General features: G+C 45.8%; 1 protein-coding gene across 1 annotated transcript in view; it reads right to left on the reverse strand.

The window, feature by feature from the left end:
* Positions 1-2,780: 2,780 nt before the first annotated feature.
* Positions 2,781-15,081, reverse strand: part of ACOT13 (acyl-CoA thioesterase 13) — an 18,368-nt gene continuing 6,067 nt past the window's right edge. Inside the window, exon 3 of the mRNA XM_063450494.1 lies at positions 2,781-3,121. Coding sequence (XP_063306564.1) covers positions 2,965-3,121 — 157 coding nt within the window. The 3' untranslated portion in view covers positions 2,781-2,964. The remainder of the gene's footprint in view (positions 3,122-15,081) is intronic.

Genomic DNA, 15,081 nt, shown 5'->3' on the forward strand with positions numbered 1-15,081 from the left:
CCCTAGTCGACCTTATGGCCACAGCAAAGAATGCCCAAGTTCCAACTTTCATCTCAAGGCGGTTTCATCCCAGGGCCATGGCCCAGGATGCTCTCTCAGTGGAATGGAACGTCGATCTGGCCAACATCTTTCCACCGATTCCTTTGATCCAGACGGTCCTCAAGGAAATATCCAAGGAAAACTGCAAGGTGATAGCCATTTTACCGTTTTGGCCTCAACGTCCTTGGTTCTCTCTGTTGAAGAGACTATCCATAGATAGACCATCCATGGGAAATACCACTGTCAAAGGATCTGTTGTTCCAGGGCCTTCTACAACATCAGGAACCACACAAACGCAGACTTCAGGCCTGGCTCTTGAAAGGCAATCCCTAATCTCTAAGGGTATTCCTGAACAGGTGGTGTCTACTGTTATGTTCCAGGAAAGATTCTACCTCTCACACATATCTCAAGATTTGGCAGAAATTTGCAGACTGGCTGAAGAAGGAAGTTCAATCCTTGGGAGAGGTCTCGACTTTGCAAGTATTGGGATTTTTACAATCTGGACTAGACTTGTAATGCGCTCCCTTTATTATACTAGCTCATTACAGCATGTTCTTGTTTTTGATGCCCAACTCCGCAAAGCTTATGTATACTTAATATTAGTGAATACATGCTTACAATGACTCATACGCCTCTGCGTAGGCGACTACCCGCTTCAACCGTACTATACTTGAAACCCGCATTTATATTGTGAAAACAATAAAAATATTTAAAACAATCTGGACTAGACAATGGCCTCAGCCTCAATACGCTTAAGGTACATTGTTCAGCAATATCAGCCATATCAGGGATAAGATGGGCTGAAGATCCATTGGTGATTCGGTTTTTTAAAGGCAGTCATCAGATTCAGGCATCCAATCCATTCCTTTACGGCCCCTTGGGATCTTCCTTTGGTTTTGCATTCTGTTACAGATTCTCCATTTGAACCTTTGGAGGAAATTATAATCGCCATCCTTTCACACAAGGCATTGCTCCTTCTCGCATTAGTGTCAGCTAGAATTGCCAATATTAAATCCCTCTCAGTTGACAAACCTTACATAGCCTTCCTTCATGACCGTGTAATCCTTCGTCCAAGACCTGAATTCTTACCTAAGGTGGTATCATCCTTTCATTTAAACCAGGAAATTGTCCTATCTGATTACTTTCCTGATCCAGCGTCTCCTGTGGAAGAAAGATGTCACAGGCTTGATCTCAAGTGATGTTTAACGTCCTACATTTAAGAGGACATACCTGTCCTCTTACATGTTTAATTAAGTTTTTTCCTGTCCTATTGGCTAGAGGGAGGAGCTAACCCATAGGTTAAATGCTGCCATGAATTATAGCCAGAAAAAGAAAATTACGGTAAGTATGGATAAATTTTCCTTAATTTTTGCAGGTTGGATTTCAACCATTTTTTTTATTTTTTAAGAGAATATATCCGTTGTGTTTAGAACTGTTTTACTACCAGAAAAGAACTTGTAGAAAACTTATATATAATCATCCAGCACACCATGAGAGGGCAGATCACATTTGTTAATGTGGGTAACATGATTCACGGATCTTATGATCAGTTTGGTAGGCCTTTCTCAAGTATAAAGATGACAAATAGAGGATACTGTAATCGCGAGTTGTGATATCACATAGCTCTGCAACCTCCTTAAACAGACGCTCCACTACTCAAATACAACATAAATAAAACTCACTGTATACTAGATATACCCCAAATTAAAACTTGCATGGATGTAATTATGCTTTTTTTTGGTTGGGTAGGTATATCTAAAACCAGCTTGCAAAAGCTGCATTTCTCTTGTTTGCTGCCTTTGTAAGCCGTCCCATTCTAACCCCGCCCAGAGTTTCTGTGGCTGTCCAGTCACAGACATTCCAATGCAGCTCAATGAAAAGTTTTTGCAAGCTGTTCCACTGACCTAACCAAACTAGGAAGTAAGATGACCTGTTGTCTGCTGGAAAGCCAGGAGGTAGTAATCATGCTAATTTCTAAAAGTGTGATAGTGTCATCTGACTTCCTTGGCACCAATGGCAGACAAATTGTTTTATACATTTAAAAAAAAAATAAAAAAAAAAATTCTCAGTTGACTGTAGTATCTAGATTTTATGAGGTGAGATGTTTACAAATAATAGTGATTGCAGGTCACCAAGCCATTCAGAAACCTACATAGTACTAGACTAGAAAACATAATGCACAATGCTTGCCCAATGCTCTACCTGCAGTACTGTGCCAACAGATATAGCACTGAACCCCTTGCTATATTAATCAGCAGAAAAAAGCTGCGAGGCCAGAGACCACATATTCCTTCTAGGCTACTGGTCAAGGGAGCAATTGTCCACAGGACAGCCCGCTCATGCAGTCCTCTATGTGATTTTACTAAGCTATGTTTACCACCACACTTATTGGTTTGTGTAGAATAGGTCCTACTGCATCCTAGTCTGCTGCAGTCAAATATAAAAGACATCGCATAAAACCTAATGCTGGATATTTATAACAATCTTTTTACATCATTGTGATAATTTTATCTGATGACTGAAAAACTCTGCAGAGCAGTACATCAATATGTACAGGAGCATTCAACTCCTAATGCTACAAAAAAAATTCTGAATAAGTCATGAGAATGTAGATATAAATAAGCATAAAATGATGTTAAATTCCAGAACTTTTTGTGAATGTATTTGATCATTTTGAATGTTGGATTTTTAATAAGGAGCAAATAGTCCTATAAATCAATGATGAGTTCCAAGACTTGGTCAGATAACCTCAAGTGACGTTTTTTTAATCAAGATAAATTAAACTATCGCATTGGAAACCTTTGTGTAACCTTCTCGTATTTAACCAAAAAGTTTTCCATGTTTATATGAGCAGAAAAAATCTAATGTGTGCTTAATTTGTTCTTTTCATCTATTACTTAGGACATAACAAACATTCCATCAATGTCAATTCCCCAGATGCTTTGTGTGTCGGCCCTGTGCGATCATTTTTCCTGTGACTTTATTAGTCAGATCTACGGTTGCAAAGGCCAGGCTTCTTCCTTGCTTTAAAACCTGAGCAGTGATGAGAATGGAGTCCCCAATTTTCGCTGCATTCATGTACCTTTCAACAAAAAAAAAAAAAAAACCATTTAAAAAAAAAAAAAAAACATTGATATAAAAGCCCAAAGAAATAGCATATATATATATATATCAATATCATATACAAAAGATAAATATAATACAAGATGGTTTAGTTTCATCAATAAAAACTAGGCTGAAGCCAGGGCTGCTGTAACTCAGACATGAAAGTAATCAACAATATGACCAAAGGGGAATTATAATCTTATTATAAATTAGGCCTATCTAAAGCATGATAATAAGAAACCTAAAGTAACATTTGGAAGGGACCAATACAAAACCTGCTTTAGATACAGTGAGTTAGTTATTTTAGCTATTCAACACAATTTACTGTGTATTGGCAAAGACCATATTGCAAAACTCCTATTCACACCTTGACTAGTACTGCATCAAATCTTCAATCATACTGATTTAGTGAAACTTTGGCATAGGGTATTGTAGCTGTATCTTTTCAGCTGTTGGACTTCAACTCCTATCTTTCCCAGGCATGCATATAGAGTGGCCAAAGATGATAGATGAACATGGAGAGCTGGGATGCACACTTGGAGCAGTGTGACAGCTAACCTTGCCAGCTAGAGACAAATCTATGTACCATCTGTTGGTATCAACATTTCTCATAAAAATAAAATAAAGTGGGGGAAGGCTGGGATGTATATTCAATGGGTACTATCCATGGGCATCGAGTGAGGGACTTTAAATCACTGTTCACCCCCACGAGATGTGGCCAGCTGTTAATCTGAAAAATGGGGGGCGGTGGGATGACACCCCCTAATGTCACCTCTAGCCAGTGTAATGGGCAGATCTCTAATTATAAAACAAGGGGGGACCTAGTGTCCCTCCGAGCCCCTACATAGGCGGCATTTCAGAGCTCTAATTAGAATGAAATTATTATACCCCCAGGTGGCTTGGGTCTCCAAGCCCCTAGTCACCCCACCAAAATTAGAGACTTTACCTACCTAACCCCCTAAACCTAATAAAAGTGAGCAAGGGGTCAGTAAAACAAAAAATAAATAAATCATGATGAGATGTCTTATTTCTCAACTTTTTTTTCAGCCCCAAAAAAGCCAAAATAAAGCTCAGACACAACTGTTAGACTTGAAAAAAAAATCTGACAATAAAAACAAACATCTTCCCCCTACGAGGACAGACTGAGCTTGCATGCCAGGAAAAGCCAATCTGGGCGCAGCTTGACATCAGTTTTTATGTTGGAAAAAAAATATTTGCAATAGTTTAGAAACACAACCAGGGTTACTCACTAAACTGAGAATTTAAAGTGAATATCAGATTTAAGATCAGAATAGACAAACTGGAAAAATTCTAAGTGAGCTGTGGTTCCAGTTTACTCTAGCCTTAACCCCTTAAGGACCAAACTTCTGGAATAAAAGGGAATCATGACATGCCACACATGTCATGTGTCCTTAAGGGGTTAAATTCACTCTGAATTCTCACTTTAGTAAATAACCTGGAAGATTTTTCTTGGCTGGTGGGAAGGGGATCAACATACCCCCGCTGTGTATGTGTATCATAAGCAAATGTGTCTTTGAGAAGAAATTTCAGGGGCCTCATCTTGAGTTGCCAGTCGAGCAACAGAGCCAGATGCCCATGAGTAAGAGCATGCTTTTGGCTCATAGCTCCAGGGCGTGAAGTTACAGTGAAAGAGACTAATACTATCCTTACCTTTTGTGTCCCTTTACCCCACTCCCTTTAGCATGTAAGCTCATTGAGCAGGGCCCTCAACCCCTCTGTTCCTGTGTGTCCGACATGTCTGGTTACAACTACATGTCTGTTCATCCACCCACTGTAAAGCGCTACGGAATTTGTTGGTGTTATATAAATAATAAAATAATAATAATAAGAGACAAGAAGCCATATTGGAACCTCCGCTTTTGGCCCCTGACGAATGTAAGTTTATAATATTATCTTTTTATAGCTCCTAAGATCTGATTAAAGGACCACTATAGTGTCAGGAAAATAAACCTGTTTCCTTGACTCTATATAATCCTTAGGGTCCCCCCTCCCGCTGGGCTGAAGGGGTGCCACTTACCTTTATCCAGCGCCGTGCTCCCTTGGCGCTGGTGACCTCTCCTCTCCCTCAGACGTAGTGGAGCAGAATGTGCATGCGCGACCAAAGCCACGCGCATAAAACACGCCCATAGGAAAGCATTTCTCAATGCTTTCCTATGGACGTTTTCGTTGAGGTGAAGTGGTCTGGGTGACTATAGTGGTCCTTTAAGCAAGGAATTGTATTCATAGTTCATAGTTACATATGCTGAAAAGAGACGTGTCCATCAACTTCAGCCTTCCTCACATTAGTTTTTTGCTGTTTACAAAAAAAAAAAAGCAAACAAACTCAGTTTAACCCCTTAAGGACCGGACTGTTTTTGCGATGTTGTACATTTGCGACCAGGCATCTTTTTGACACTTTTGTGGTGTTTGTGTTTAGCTGTAATTTTCCGCTCTCTCATTTACTGTTCCCATACAAATTATATATTGTTTTTTTCAGGACAAAAGGGGCTTTCTTTACATACCATTATTTATATAATCTCATGTAATTTAATTTAAAAAAAAAATGAAAAAATATGATGAAAAATTTAAAAAAAATACATGTTTTTTGACTTTTATGTGAAAAATCTTTTACTCATCTACAAAAGCGAATGAAAAAAACTGCTAAATAGATTCAAAATGTTGTCCTGAGTTTAAAAATACCCAGTGTTTACATGCTTTTTGCTATTTTTTTGCATGTTATAGGGCTGTAAGTACAAGTAGGATATTGCGGTTTCAAAACATACATTTTTAAAATGTATCAATAGTGACATTGTAACACTATTATCTGTCATAAATCTCTGAATATCACCCCACATGTACATATTTTTTTTAAAGTAGACAACCCAAGGTATTCAATATGGGGTATGTCCAGACTTTTTTAGTAGCCACTTAGTCGCAAATACTGGCCAAAGTTAGCGTTCATATTTGTTTGTGTGTGAAAAAAGTAAACAACTAAATTGAACGCAAATTTTGGCCAGTGTTTGTGACTAAGTGGCTACTAAAAAAGACTGGACATACACCATTTGCAATACATTGGGTTTTCTTCTTTTGCAAATGGTATGCCATCATGGGGGTAATTCTCATTCCTCGGCTACCATACGCTCTCAAAGGCAACGTAACCAACCTGGGCATTTTCAATGTAAAAATATTTGACCCAGTAACTTTCAAAACCGCTATAAAACCTGTACATGGGGGGTACTGTTATACTCAGGAGACTTTGCTGAACACAAATATTAGTGTTTCAAAACTGGAAAATGTATCACAACAATTATATCATCAGTAAAATCAGCTGTTTGTGTGTGAAAAATAAAAAAAAAGTCACTTTCACTGACAATATCATCGCTGTGATATGATTTACTGTTTTGAATCACTAATATTTGTGTTCAGCGAAGTCTCCCGAGTAAAACAGTACCCCCCATGTACAGGTTTTAGGGTGTCGTAGAACGTTACAGGGTAAAATACAGTGCTAACAAATTAAATTCTCTGGACTTTCGACCTAGGTTGGCAGGCAGGTCCCTTAAATTGCAATCAATAAAATTACTTAATTATGTAAAAATATTACATAAATACACACGTAGAATTTAAATATATATGCATATTTATATATTTGAAGTCTACGTGTATATTTATATAATTATTTATGTAATTTTGTATATGGACATATGTATATTTCGTATTCTTTTTATTTATTTATATATACATAGATATATATACAATTTCATTCTAAGTGTATTTTGATATAAATATATATATATATATATTAATATCAAAATACAGTTAGAATAAAATTTCATATAGAAATTTTTTTAAAATTTTTATTATTTTTACATTTTTTTATTTCATTTAAATGACTTATTATTTGTATTTTCTAATAATATATATATACAATATATATAGTTATTATATATATTATATATATACACGTGTGTAATTTAATTATAAGTGTATTTTTATATTAATATATGTACATATTAATATAAAAATACACTTAGTATGACATTATATATATATATGATAGACGTATATTATATATGTATAATATACGTCTATATATCATATATATATACACATATATAATTATTATTTTTATTTATTAACGTTAACCTTTATTTTTTTTAGGATTTTACACTAGCAGGGAGACTGCCTGTCAGCACAGACAGTCCCCCTGCAGGCAGACACATGGACACCTATTGTGACCATGTGGTCGCCCTGTTGAGCGATCACATGGCCACAGGGGTCCTAATCCGCCATGGGGAGACTGTCTGGGCTGCAGGCAGTCTCACCACATCGGGTAAGTAACTAAGACCGTTAGGACGGTTCAGGACCGTCAGCGGTCAGCAAGGCAAAAATGCCGATGACGGTCCTGAACCGTCCTCGGTCCTTAAGGGGTTAAAGCACTTTCTTTTGAGCCCAGAATGGCAGTCAGATTTATCTTTGGATCAAGAAGCTATTATCCTACATTGAAAAATGTTATATCCTTGAATATTCTGTTTTTGAAAGTATGCATCTAAATGGGCTGATAACAGGGACTGGCAGGGAAGGGGTTACCAGAGGGATGGGTAACGGGGACTGGCAGGGAAGGGGTTACCAGTGGGATGGGCAGATTCAATGCATCTCTATGAGGAGATGTGTTTTTTTTTTTTTGACAATCTGAGTGTTTATTTAGATTTTATCAAGAAATTATAACATTACAAACATATAAGCAGTTATAAGGGAAAATAAGTGAACATACATACTTAGTGGGGGAAGTACATCGAAATAGGTGAACAAAGCGGGTTGGGTGTTCTCCACTACATTGAGGGAACAGGAGACCCAACCGGGGATTTTCAGCCTCGTCTTGTAAAGGGGAGGCTCAGCTTAGTCGCTCAGAGTCAGGTGGGGTACACAGGACCCTTTTTTTTTTTTCCCCTTAGGGGGTCGTACTTATATTACAGAGATTGCTTGATAGGTCTTATATGCCACCTAACTCAGCTTTCTTAGATAATTTCAAACTTAAGCCCAAGTATATGTTAGCTTGGTCGACTAATCGCCTATTCAAATGTTGGTATTGCCACCCTACTGAAGCCCTAATTGGAGATGCCCTGAACCGGCGCAACTCCGCAACTATATTGTCCCTAGTCGGGCTCTGTCTGTCCCCCTATGGGGGGGAGGGGGGAGGGGGGAGGGAGAGAGATGCAGGTCGGGGGTAAGTCTGAGTGGTCAAGGGTCCCTTGTCAGGTCTTGTCATCTTGTCATCATTTAGGTGCCCGGTGGAGTGGGTAGGCACCTCGGTCCATACAACTCAAGTGAAGGCGGGTAGATTCGTCGTCTGTATACAGTATGTTACACCCGTAACCTTAGCTAGTTCAGAGGGCCATATAGTGGGGGGGCTATTGTTTAGGCAAGGTAGTATAGGGCAGATGGGGAGGGATTACAGGGGGGGGGGGAGAGAGGGTCGGCAGCAGCAGGGAGGAAACCAGGGGGAGGGTCCGCCAGCGACACCCCGGCCCATAGCCCAACAACCCGAGTCCACCCACACTCCCGTCTATTCAGCCCCACGTCTCCGGGAACCCGCCGGTACACGAGCCATGTATTCGATCCAGGGGGCCCAAAGCCGGGCGCACTTTTCCGCCGTCCCCTGTAGGTCAGCTGTGAGGCTCTCCATACTGTATATCTCTTCTACTGCTTCCATCCAGTTAGCTATGGTGGGGGTTGTTGTGGATTTCCAGCGGGCGGGAATGAGGCTCTTGGCTGCGTTTAGGAAGTGTCGCGTGAGAGATCTCTTGTAAGCTCCCAGGGGCATCGTGGAGTGGTGGAGTAGCATCGGTAGGGGTTGCAGTGGTATGTCGGAGTCAAGGATCTCGCGTAGTTTCTCGTGTACTTGACGCCAGAATGCCTCGATGGGCGGGCAAGACCACCAGATGTGTAGGTCCGTGCCATCGTCCGCTCCACATCTCCAGCACCTAGCCGATGGCAGCAACCCCATCTGGAAAAGCCTATTGGGGGTCCGGTACCAGTTCGTCATGAGCTTATAATTGGTTTCTTGAAGTTTCGCACTGGTCGTACCCTGATGGGCGAGGACGTGTATTTTCTCCCATTCCATGTCAGAGAGGGTAGTCCCCGTGACTTGTTCCCATTTAGATTGGTATCTCGCAGGGGGGAGCCTGGTAGCCTGCAATATCATGGAATACAGCGTGGAGATACCTCGTGGAAGATGTCGACTCTCCGTACAGAGGGTCTCAAAGCCCGTCTTTTTCCTGAATAGAAGTTGCTTTCCCTGGAGGGAGCTGTGGTAGTGTCGGATCTGTTGGTATCGGAAACGGGCTAGCCCCGTTGGAGGTGTTGAGGAGGTTAGTGTCTCGAAAGGTTTCAGACGTGTGTCCCCACACCAGTCGCCAAGATATGGGGCGTTCGGGTTACCCAAGCCGACGATGTCCCCGGGGGCCAAACCTCCGGCTATCTCTGGATTAAAGATCACTGGGGTCAGCGGATTAGGGTTGGTGGTGAGGTCGAGCTTGTACCGTAGAGTCGCCCAGATCTGTAGGGTGGCTCCAATGAGTGGGTGAGACCGGATTTCTTTAGTCTGTGCGGGGTTTGGCAACCAGGTAATCCAGGGCAGGCGCTCCTTGGAAGCCGCTCGCTCTAGACTAACCCATTGTTTATCAGTGTCCAGCACGTGCCATTCTATCACCCTGAGGAGGTGAGCTGCCTGGTAGTATATTTGAATCGAGGGAAGTGCCACCCCACCCTGGCGTTTTGGTCTAATCAGGTGCGTGTATCGGAGTCTGGCTACTCCCGAGGCCCAGACGAAGCGGTTGATGGCCGTGGACATCTCGTTGAAGAAGGTTTTGGGGATTTTGATGGGGATCGTCTGAAACAAGTACAGGAGGCGCGGTAGGAGGTTCATCTTCACCGCGTTTATCCTCCCGAACCATGATATACAGGATCCCCCCCATCTTTTCATGTCTGCGGCCAGTGTCCGTAGGAGGGGAAGGAAGTTTTCTGTGTACATCTTTGCTAGATCACTCATCAGCCAGATACCGAGGTATTTAATGCGTTGCGTGCACCAACGAAATGGGAAGTTAGCTCTCAGATGGGTTGTTAGGCCGGGGGGGAGCTCCAAGGGCAGAGCCTCGGATTTCTCTGTATTCAGGCGCAAGTTGGAGAGTGCTCCATACGTTTGAAAGGACCGTAGCAGGTTGGGAAGCGTGACTATCGGATTGCCGATAAAGAAGAGCAAGTCATCCGCATACGCGGCCACTTTGTGTTCCGATTTGGCTACTGTTATTCCCGTAATACCCCCATCCTGTCTGACCGCCGCCAGAAAGGGCTCTAGCGTGAGGGCAAACAGGAGGGGGGGCAGGGGGCACCCCTGCCGCGTGCCATTGCTGATGGGGAAAGCAGGGGATAGTGCTCCGTTAATCCTCAGGCGGGCCTTCGGTGCCGTATATAGGGCTGCTATCCATGATCGGATGTTGGGGCCGAAACCCATAGCCTGGAGGGTTTCTTCCATGAATTGCCAGTCGACTCTGTCAAAAGCCTTCTCGGCGTCGGTGGAGAGCAGGAGGCCCCCTCGGGAGGTGGTTTTAGCGGAATGGATAATATTGAGGGCTCTGGTCGTATTATCTTTCGCCTCGCGTCCTGGGATGAAACCTGTTTGGTCCGGGTGCACTAGATCTGGTGCAACCTCCCCCACACGGCGGGCCAGGATCTTCGTGAAAAGCTTAAGGTCCGCATTAAGGAGGGAGATAGGGCGATAGCTGGCGCAGGACGTAGGGTCCTTACCCTCTTTGGGGACCACCGCTACTGTGGCCATCAAAGTATCCTCTGGGAACCTCCCATCATCCAGCAACGAATTAAGGCTTGTCAGTAGTTCGGGCATGAGCAGCTCTTCAAATGTCCGCAGATATCCCACCGGGAAGCCGTCAGGACCCGGGGCCTTGTTTGCTTTTGCCGCCTTAAGGGCTCCTTTGAGCTCCTCTAGGGTGATGGGGGCGTCCAGGTCCTCGGCTTGGGTCTGCGTGAGTTTCTGGGTGAGATGTTGTTCCAGGTATTCTCGAATGTCGGCACGTCTCCGAAGTTTTGCCTCCGCTCCTACCTCCTTCGGTAGGTTGTACAGTTTCGCATAGAACTCTCCAAATTCTTTCATGATGGCTTGTGGCCTCCGTTCGGGGGGCGAATTAGCCTTTTGCAGGAGAGTAATGCGGGACTGCCTCCGTTTCTTGCGGAGCATGCGGGCCAACAGGCGACCGCATTTGTTTGAGTTCTCATAGAAGAATCTCCTGGATTTGCGGAGTGTGTGCGTCAGGTTCCGGGACAAGAGGGAGCGTAGGTTCCTCCTCGCCTCTAGCAGGGGGCGGAGATTGTCTTCAGTCGGTTCGGCTCTGTGTAATATTTCCAGCTGCGCTGTATGTTTGTGTAGGTCCTTCAGTGCGTGATTTTGTTCCCGTTTGCGTCTTGTGCAGGTCTTAATAAAGTGGCCGCGGAGGACACATTTGTGAGCTTCCCATCGAACTTGTGGAGAAGTGTCCGTAGCCGGGTTCTCCAGGAAGTAGCGCCGAATTACTTCTCTCGTGTCTGTGCACACAACTGAATCCCCAAGCACCTGTTCATTCAGTCTCCATTGTCTGTCACTTGGTTTAAACAAGGGTGAGCGCAGCGTGGCTAGAACCGGGGCATGGTCTGACCAAATTGTCGTCTGGATGTCGCAGGTCAGAAGGAGGTGCAGGTATTCCTGAGCAATCAGGATATAGTCCAGGCGGCTGTGACCGTGGTGGACCTGTGAGTAAAACGAGTAGTCCCTATCCTCCGGATGGAGCACTCTCCAAGCGTCAGCCAAGCCCGAATCTCGCAGGGCCTTCCCGACCGTCCGGATACAAAGACCGGAGTGCGAGCTGCAACCTCTAGAGGTGTCGAGACGTGGGTCTAATGGGACATTTGTGTCCCCAGCTACAATGAGTAGTCCATCTCGGAACTGGTCTAGGAGTTGGAGGGTCTTTGAGAGAAATCGGTGTTGTCCCGAGTTCGGGGCGTAAATCGTGGCCAGCGTATATTTCTTATCGGCAATTGTACCCTTTAGAAATAAGTAGCGCCCGTTCGGGTCTATTTTCGTATCCATGCAGCAAAACGGGATGTGTTGGGCGAAAAGAATTGCCACACCTGCTCTCTTCGCCGACTGGTGGTTTGCGAAATACCCAGTTGGGAACCTCGAGTCCCCCAGGGGGGGGGGAGCAGCACCCTTAAAGTGGGTCTCCTGGAGGAACGCTATAGAGGCCCGAGCCGTCCACAGGGACCGGAGTAAATGAGACCTCCTTTCCGGGGTGTTCAGGCCCCTCACATTGTTGGTCCAGAGGCGCAGGGGGGCCGGGCCGAAACCCCCACCCGGGCTCCCCGCCATAGCCGACAAGGAGGGGGGGGGGGGGGAGGAATGCAGTCAGGGGAGGGGGGGGGGGGAAGGGTAGGGCAACTGTCAGGGGGGGGGGGGGTCAGCGAGGTAGGGAGGGAGGTCAGGGAATAGCGGATTAACCGCTATCAAAAGTGAATGGACTCGACTGTGTGGAAGGCGTCCGACAGGTCTGAGTCCCCAATCCCTTTAAGTGACTCAGTCGCCCGCGGTCCTCCCGTTTGTAACCCGCAGTCTGTCCTCGGGGTCGTACACAGAAACCGTACAGTTATACTCAGAACATTTAGTGTAAATGTGGTACAGTGTGAAGAAAAAATTTAGTGTATCGTTAACTACAACGTCCGGCCCTCGGCCGATCTAATTTGAGCAAAACTAGGACTAAGGTCTAGGTACTAATCTGGGTTCCGGTTGACACTTTACAGGGCAGGGGGCCTAACTCACGGCTAGCTGACCAGTCTTCCAACTCCCAACCCCCCGGGCTTCGAAGCACATCTTATGTTACTGATCCCATTGCTACCTCTTACTCTCATTCATTTCCCCTACCCAAGCCACCCCAAAAGCAACAACCAAGTTAGATCGTTTAGCCAGTTCACCCGAGTCCCATCCGGGTGGCGTTGTCTGGAAACCAGTCCCCCACCCAAATCCCAGGGAGGGGCTGACGCTTGCTAAATACGCTAACCCAAAGGTATCAATATGGGGGGGGGGGGGGTGAGGGGGTGAGCTTAGTTACTGGATAGCGTCCCAAGTTCATGGTGATGTAGATCAGCACGGGGGGGGGGGGGGCAGCAGCAGAGTCACCTTAGGCCAGTGTCCGAGGTTCAGTCCCACCTCCCAACCTACTGACTATTGCCCACTATGGTCAACCGCGATGCCCACCCCAGGTACCTCAGTAGTAGTCCTCTTCGGGGCTCTAGTAGGAGGTCACTCCTCAGATCCCGCCGGGCCTCCAAGCATCCGAGCAGGGGAATCTCTCACTCTCCGCGTGTCTGGCGGTGGGCTGTCTGTATCTCGCCTCCGGTTGGGTGCCAGTGGTGTCTCCAGAAGCCAGTTACGGGTGCGTACGAAGGGGATGTGTAGCGCCCGTAGTGTGGGGGCCACATCGTCCGGCCATCGGATGTGCAGCCAGGTATTGCCCTGTCGAATCTGCAGGCTGAAAGGGAAGCCCCAGCGGTAGGGCACATTTTTCTCCCGTAGTATAGCCGTTATGGGCCGAAGTGCTCTCCTAGCGTCTAAGGTCAGGCCGGAGAGGTCCTGGAACAGCGCCACGTTTGCGCCCTGGAACGATATGGTGTCTGAGCCCCTGGTGGCCGCCATTAGTGCGTCTTTCAGGCTATAGGCGTGTAGGCAGCATAGCACATCCCTGGGTTTCCCATCTTGCCTCGGGGGGCCCAGGGCTCTGTGGATCCGGTCGAATTGGATAGTCTCTGGGCAGTTGCGGCCTAGGATCTGCCTAAACAGGGCCTGTACCTTCTCAGACAGCGGGGTTGAGTCCGGTTCAGGTAGGCAGCGGATGCGGATGTTCTGACGGCGGCTCCGGTTCTCTAAATCCTCAACCTGCCGTCTCAGTGTGAGTAAGAGGTTACCTTGTCTTGTGGCGGCAACCTCAGCAGACCTGTGTTGGGACCGGCTCGCCTCCGCTTCTGTCTCAAGGGCCTCAACCCTCACCTCCACTGCCGTCAGCTCGGTGCGCATGGAGGCGATCTCTTCCCGCATAGCTGCGCGGAACTCTTTCAGCATCCCGGTAGAGTCTGCTTTAGTGAGCATGCTGGACGAGATCCGGGAGAGTTCTTGCCGGATCAGTGTCAGCGCATCTGTCTGGTCTCCGTCTTCGGAGGGGGCTCCCGCGCTTTCTGCATCAGGGGAAGCCGACGCCATCTTTGCAGTAGGCCCGGCGGAGCGAGAGTCCGACGGTGTGGACACAAAATCGTCTAAGGTACCTCTACTGTTCCTCGGGGAACCGGTGTGAGGGGTACCCAGGAGCAGGTGCCTCTTTGTTCGGACCATTGAGGGCTCTTTTGCAGGCTTTGTTAGCTGTTAGTATAGGCCGAGGGCACGGAGCTCTGAGACTACACGTCTGCTCTCATGCACGGTCCGGCCACGCCCCCGTCTCTATGAGGAGATGTTGATTGGCCAGGGCTGTGTTTGACTTGTGCTATTAAATATATAATGCCAGGGAAGCCCAGAGAGAACAAGGGAAGGGAGAGAACATGGCAGTTATTCCTGACAGCACTGTGCGGCTGCCTGTCACTAATAGTTCAAAACCTCCGACTGCATATTGCACAGTGTAGGCTCAGCTACCTAGTCACTCTGTAGCGGAGACCTGAGTCACTCATAAAAGTTGTGAAGTTTCAACTGCAGGACTGGGGTTGTGCCTTTGATGACTGAGCAGATTCTGATTTCAATATTTAATGTTTTTTTTATTTATTCTCCACATGCTGGACACAGCTGGCGATATGGGGATCAACCGTGATCTGTCCACCACTACTACGATTTAATTATTGTAAAGTACTGCATCT

This window comes from Pelobates fuscus, chromosome 4 (assembly GCF_036172605.1).
Source record: "Pelobates fuscus isolate aPelFus1 chromosome 4, aPelFus1.pri, whole genome shotgun sequence".
Classification (NCBI taxonomy): Eukaryota; Metazoa; Chordata; class Amphibia; order Anura; family Pelobatidae; genus Pelobates; species Pelobates fuscus.